The sequence below is a fragment of the Hyalella azteca genome, unplaced genomic scaffold, assembly GCF_000764305.2.
Source record: "Hyalella azteca isolate HAZT.00-mixed unplaced genomic scaffold, Hazt_2.0.2 contig2101, whole genome shotgun sequence".
Classification (NCBI taxonomy): Eukaryota; Metazoa; Arthropoda; class Malacostraca; order Amphipoda; family Hyalellidae; genus Hyalella; species Hyalella azteca.
Window position 1 is genome coordinate 30,609 of NW_025932388.1, and position 7,126 is coordinate 37,734.

The following is a 7,126-nucleotide window of genomic DNA, read 5'->3' on the forward strand; positions in this document are numbered from 1 at the left end:
CAAATCCCCTTCATGGAAATTAACCAGCGAGCTAATGAGAAGTAAGCCACCAATACAATCGATGCCAGGATGACAATATCTACAGCATTTAGATGGTTGATGTTGGCTCCAGGGCTGATTTGAGCGTTAATTTGCTGGTCTACGGCTGCGCACCCGGTTCAACCATGATTATGGAAGCGTGGTGCTAAACAACGGACCTAAATATTTTATGGAATGATGAATTTTATGATAAGGAAAAGGGGTCAAGCAGCAAAGATCAGGAAACACTTGTAGAGATAATGTAGCTTGTTATCAAAACAAATGTAGATTAGCTTAACGATAAAAATTATATCACGTGTCGAAATTTCTATTGGTATTTAAGTCTGTTTTAGGTGTATTCTTATGTGTCTGCATATCAACCCATGAAATCGTTAACTTTTAAGTGACTAACTCATGATTTAAGTGACTAACTCATATCTAACTCATGAAAATATGCTTGGACATTTCAGCATTGAATTTTAGATTTTTAATCCTAAATATTTGTTGCCTCAAATTTTCTACATAAAGTACTGGTTTAGTTTAGTTTTTATTTTTCTTTCCAGTTAGAGTTATAAGTTATATTCTTATAATGGTATCCTTTCTGTCATGCAAAATGTTAGGTGCCAGTAGCACATTAAGAGCATCTATTATGATGCGGCCCACCATAGCCAACAGATTTGTGCAAGGCAATGCAGTCAAGTTTATGTCATCGGGTGAGTTCTGTGTTGAATCCAAGTGATTACCTGCATATGATTGAAAACAACTGATTATCTTCATAAAAATACTGGTTCAGAAATGTATAGTAGTAGTTTAAGAATGAATATATATACAAGATGAGTTGAATATACAAGACAATTCCAATCAATTGTTAATGTGCTTTCTTGCACATATTTCTAGAAATTTTCAGATAAGAAAATGCATTTAATTCTAAAGTACAATTCGGCATAAATTAGTTGGCACAGAGAAATGCTTCCCCATAAGAAAGAGAGATCTCCATAGATTTGCTGCTTCATTCATTATTACCCATTACCAGTAGTTTGAACAAATTTATAGAAGCTTTTAAATTGATCTGTGTTTAATGCATGTTTATATATATCAATCTAATGCATTCACTGGTCACTAATTGAACATGTATAAACAAAATAAATTCTGCCATCTAACACTACTGTAGTTTAATTTTATTGCATCTTCAGCACCCAAGCGGATAAACAAATAAATTCTGCCATCTGACACAAGTTTAATACTTGTTGCATGCATGTTCAGCACCCAAGCGGGAATACCTGCTGTTGGACTACAGAGGCGCCAACAACTGTGTGGCCGTGATCACCCTCAATCGCCCCAAGGTTCTCAATGCTCTCAGCGACCCGCTCATGCAGGAGTTGAACTGCACCATTGCTGAGGCAGAGGCTCAGCCCAATGTTGCTGCCATTGTCATCACTGGCAGCGAAAAGGCATTTGCTGCTGGTATGGATATTATGCCTTATCTTTAATTCCTGGTGTAGAAGAATGTAATTGCTTGCGATACTAGTCTAACACATGATCTTCAATGCTTCGAAATGTCTACTTATTTCTGTTGCACAGAGCAGGCAATTTTTTTCGATAAAACCACTGGTTTTATAAAGTTAACTTAGACACAAAAATAACAATCATAGTATGATATTGTTTATTCTGAAAATTACACTTTTTAATTGATTTAATTTAATTTGACTTAAGCATCAAAGTTATTCATGTTTTGCAGGCATGCGAATATTTATCTTGACATAGAAGGCTCATATAATCGGTATTTTTATTGATATGATTTTAACAAATGGATTGTTTGAACTCGTCAACCGAGCAATAAAGACACCAATACAAGTGTCTCCCTACTACCGCCGACAGGAGCTGACGTCAAACAGATGCAAGCAAAAACAAAAAACTTCGTTCAGGTTTATAAGGACAACTTCCTGAGCGGGTGGGACAGGGTGAGCTTTAGCCCGCGCGTTGTCATTGCTGCCGTCAACGGCTACGCTCTTGGTGGCGGCTGTGAGCTTGCAATGATGGCTGACATCATCCTGGCTGGAGAGAAAGCTAAGTGCGTAGCAATCAAACTCAATTTTAGTACATACTGCAACTACACAATTGTAGGTTAATTTACTCCTAAAGCATGTCGAATCAAGACTAATTACGTTTAGCTAGCAGTTATGAATAGCATTGACAAAAATATATAATTTCTCGAAGATTCGGGCAACTGGAAATCAACATAGGCACAATTCCTGGAGCTGGCGGCACACAGCGTCTGGTTCGAGCAATCGGCAAGAGCCGTGCCATGCAGTTGTGTCTCACGGGCGAGATGATCAATGCTAAACAGGCCTGTGACTGGGGTAAGTCTTGTCATTCCTAACATTAATCCCTTAATCCTAATCATGATTATGATTAACATTCAACTCTAAAGGTTAACATTATTTCTGCAACACACTGCATTCATTTTAGTACAGTTTTCTTTTTCAGATTTGCGGGAGCCTCTGAAGACTAGTCCAATGCGGCCCCACGACAGAGTTTTGAGTTATAGTTGCCAGAGTACCTTTTTCATTGGCACTTTATGGGCTTCACAGTTTAATTCAGTCTCTTAATCAGTTCAGTTTCTTAATCACATTAATCTTAAGTATCTTAATCACAACCCTGCCTAACTCCAGCTCCCTGCCTAACTCAAACTCTCGCTAGCACCTGTTGAAAAGAACACGCCACGGCGGAGCCGTGGAACACGGAGACATGAGTGATCCCAGCTGCCTTGCTGGCGCAGGGTTTGGTCCTCCTGAAATTAGTGGAAGCACAGAAGATGGTGGTAAGGAAAATATAATGATAAGTGATTGTCTGGATGATGAGGTTGTTGCTTCTGATGGTTTAGTGGAAGAATCCGAAACTGACTGTGGATATGAGAGTGGGTTCATTCAAAACAACCAGGGCATAAATGTGGCTTATTTTTGTATTGAAGGCAGACTGTTTTCACTCTTCTTGCTTTTGCAGCTGCAACTGAGCAGCCTTCATTTTTCGACAGCACCTCGTAACACCCTCTACATCTTTTTCTTACATTCCGACATTGACTCTCCAACTCAAGTTACTCAACAAGGTAATGAGAGTTTCTCTTCCCACACATAACAGCTGGTTCTTGTCCTGCGTTCATTTTATTCGAGTTTCCTGTTATGAGTGAGTGAGCAACACCCACCTCAGACGTCCATAGGATCTTTGCCGTGTGGTGAACGTCGCCGCGTCAAACTTCCATCGCCGTTAGTCCGAGCGGTAGACGTCCAAAACTAGTGCCGAAAGTAGCAACGTAGCAGGCCCCCGCTATCCCGCCGCCAGTCACTCCATCGAACTCCCTATCTCTTCATAGGGACTGGCCAAGATGTTTAGTGGCAAAGGAGTCGATCATGAAAATCGAAGGTGACTGCATGGAGGCACTTGTTGACCTCACCATCTGTTGCTAGAGACTGATTGTTTAGACGCAGACGTAATTTCGTGACGTTGTGGCCGGGTAGATGGTTCTTTAATTGCAGCAATTTAGAAATGAACAGTTAAAGTGGTAGCAGGGTTGCCGCGATTAATACATTTCACACAACAACATTAATTGAAATTTATGAATCCGGCTCCAAATTCCCAACTGTATATTAATCAATGAATTTGATTTTTAACTATACGGTGTTAACTTCAACTTTCAAGTTAAGGAAAATAGGATGTTAAATTGTAATCAATCGGACTACCTGAATATTTAGTTCTTAAAAATAAAGGCACATTTTCAACAACCAAAGTTGTCAACAGAAAACGTTTGTTACAAGGAAATGAATGCATCATATTACCATTAACGAAGGTTCATGTGAAAAATACTAGACGAGAGATTTTCGCCAGCCAAACAGTAGCACAATTGCACCCTTGTAGNCTCTTGTAGCTGACACCGTAGCTCCAGTTTTAGCGTACATTTTTAACCTATGCATATCCACTGGAGTGTATCCTGATTCATTGAAACGTGCTCGTGTTATACCCATTTTTAAATCTGGTGACCCTTCTAAAGTCTGTAATTATCGTCCAATATCAACCTTGCCTTTTCTTAATAAGATTTTAGAAAAAAACTTCTCCATTCCAGACTCACTAATTATCTCAATAAATTTTCAATGATATCAGATAATCAGTTTGGTTTTCGTAGAGGTACTAATACGACAATGGCTATATTTTATCTCGTTAAAGATCTCCTTAGGACGTATCATCCCAGAGATTGCCGCGTTACTCTATTTAGCGCATTTTCTCATTTATGGTAAAAACGCACTCTTGTGCTCGCCATGTCCGTCTGTCCGTCCGTGACTTCACGTTTGCGTCGACGAGAAAATGCGCTCTATGTCACTCACTGCAGTGAGTACTGAGATTTTTAGACCTACAAAAGGCTTTGGAGTTTTTATTTTTTTAGACCTAAAAAAGGCTTTGGAATGTGTAAATCACCAAATTCTTTTGAATAAGCTCTACCGGTATGGTATTAGAGGGTCTTTTCTTTTACTTATCCAGTCTTACCTAGCGAACAGAGAGCAGTTAGTTGCATTGAACGAGTTCAAATCCCCCATAGGACCCATCAATATAGATATAGCGCAGGGCTCTGTACTTGGGCCTTTATTCTTTAATATTTTTATCAATGATTTCGCCTCGTCTTTTAACGTTATCTGCAAGCTTTTTGCCGACGATGCCGTTTTCTATGTCTCGAGAAGTTCTTACGATGAAGAGTGTGATTATATTTCGGAGCTATCAGTGAATTTTTCTAGACGGCTCTTAAAAATCAGGTTTGTCGGGGTACGCAGCCGTGCACCACTAAATTTGTGCACCAATCAGCCTTGAAAGGAACGCCTAGCATATTTCCGGATAACCATCAATCAGCCATGGATTAAGCCATCCGTCGGTAACCAGCCCGTGACATCATCTAGCTTTAAATATTAGGAGCTTTACGCCACCGTATTCTGAAGCGAATAGCCCAGAGAGTAATGGTTGTCCACCACCGAATGTTGCATCGAATCATCACTTCATACCCTGGATTTAGCTCGAACTGTAACTTGCTGACAACGGACTGCGACCAACCAGCCCAGGTCGCCAGTGGAACTGCATTCATCCTGCCGTGCACCACCAGACCGTCTCTTTTAGCTCACAACATCCGGGGTTAGGTTCAGAAAGCATAGTTCTGTTCCAAAATCTATCGTCCTTCGACGAGCGACTTCCACAGCTGCGCTAAATTAAGTAACTTTTAGCTCACAGCATCTGAGGTTAGGTTTCAGATAGCATAGTTCTGTTCCAAAATGTATCGTCGTACGACGCGTGGCCGTTCGACCGTAGGCTGATTCGACACACGGGATAGATACGGACGGCTCCGACGCGCTCCGTCCGGGTGGTGTAAAAATTTTTCGCGTGTTGGCAGACGACGCTGGGCCATACATTATTTGTGGGCTGATTGATCTAATTCAATGGATGTGATCTGTCTGGTGGCGTGCGGCTGATAATGTTACAGTCATGAAGTGTTGTAGGCTACGTTCTTCAGGGAAGGGATCATGATAGTCCATTCGAAGCACGGCAGTGGTGGTCACCGACAAGCGTCCCGTTTGTGGCTCACACAGATAAGACCAAGTTGATGCTTTTTACTCCCAGATCTGTTTCCTTTCTACGCGACATCACTTTTAATGGGACAGTTTTAGAATGGGTCAATGATTTTAAATATCTTGGCTTAATAATCGACAATAAAATTTCCTTCAATAAACACATCAACTACGTCTGTCAGGGGCGGAGTAAAGCCCATGGAGTTTTGCGTGCTCTATCAAGTGTTTTACCTATTCCATCATTAAGAACGCTTTTCTACTCAATGTCCTCATCTAAACTGTCAAACACGTTACTAATCTGGGGTGAGGTACCTTGTAATTCAAAGAAACGGGTCATCACCTTAATTAATAAATCATTGCGTACAATATTTCGGGTTAGGTGTGACGAAAACAATATTCCATTGACTCGTACTAAATGAATTATTCTTATACATAATACTATATGCATTATGTAAGCAGTCAAAAATTTTAAAACTTTACGATATGTACAAATTTCAGTTTTTTAAATTAATGAATAGGGCACTTTTCCGTGATGAACGTCTTTTTAATTCTGCATTCGCCTCTCTTGTTCCTCAACATTCCCATAACACCAGGGGGCATGTGTCTAATTTAACCCCGGTTCGGTTAGAAATTGAAAGAAACGGTACTGCTTTTAATTGTGCAAAATATTTTCATGAATTGCCTGATGATTTTAAAATAGATTGTTCTAAATTCATTTTAAAGACTAAATTCCGCGATTTTGTTCTTACCAGTATTCATTTGACTTCGATTATCATGTAAGATTTTAGTAATTGCCTTTCTTAATAAAATATTTGATAAATGTTAATGTGTAAGTCAACATTGTTTTGACTTTTCGCCTTAGTTGTATATCTGTCTTTTAAGTAGGGTTGTTATTGCCTTTGTTATATTTATTTTTTTGTCGCCAAGCTGCTTATTCTCCATGCAGTTTTATCAAAGGGTAGTTTATCAGGATGTTTATACTTTAGTCACTTTCTGTTCCCAGTGACTTATCTCATTATCATTATATGTTATTGTTCTATTGAGAGTAATATCGCCTATGTCGCCTGTAAAGCTTTTTAGCTTATATGGGCATTCACAAGGAAGCAATTTGTATGTTGTTTTTCTTCAAATTTTCGATAGTCTCTTGCTATGTATTTTTTTGTGTGCTCCTCTGTGAATAAAGAATATTACAGTCTTCATTAGATAAAAATCACACCCGTTACCATCTTCAGGAGTGAGGTAGTCAGAGGCGCCTCTATGGGCGCGCTCCAGCAGTAGCTGGCCGATGACGTCACGAGGGTTGTTGGGTTCAAGGGTCGCCATGTGATCGTCAATAACTTCCTATAACAAAAGTTAAATCACACGAGTCGATCTTATAGGGAATAAGAGCCACCACTACTTCCTGATTGCGAAGCCCCAACTACTAGGCCCAGCTCACAAAAGAGACCAGAGGCATCCGATCCCAAAGACTCTCCTCACCGGCTTAGAAACATGGATCAGCCTTGCAC

The 7,126-nt window shown here is 39.9% G+C and overlaps 1 protein-coding gene across 1 annotated transcript; it reads left to right on the forward strand.

Annotated features, from left to right (window-relative positions):
• Positions 1–670: 670 nt before the first annotated feature.
• LOC108671716 (enoyl-CoA hydratase, mitochondrial-like) lies at positions 671–2,935 on the forward strand (the record flags this gene model as incomplete). The annotated part of the gene is made up of 6 exons (XM_047885157.1): positions 671–731; positions 1,276–1,482; positions 1,897–2,089; positions 2,236–2,378; positions 2,506–2,529; positions 2,798–2,935. Coding segments are annotated over exons 1-6 (766 nt in total), but the record flags the coding sequence as incomplete, so codon positions are not given.
• Positions 2,936–7,126: the final 4,191 nt, after the last annotated feature.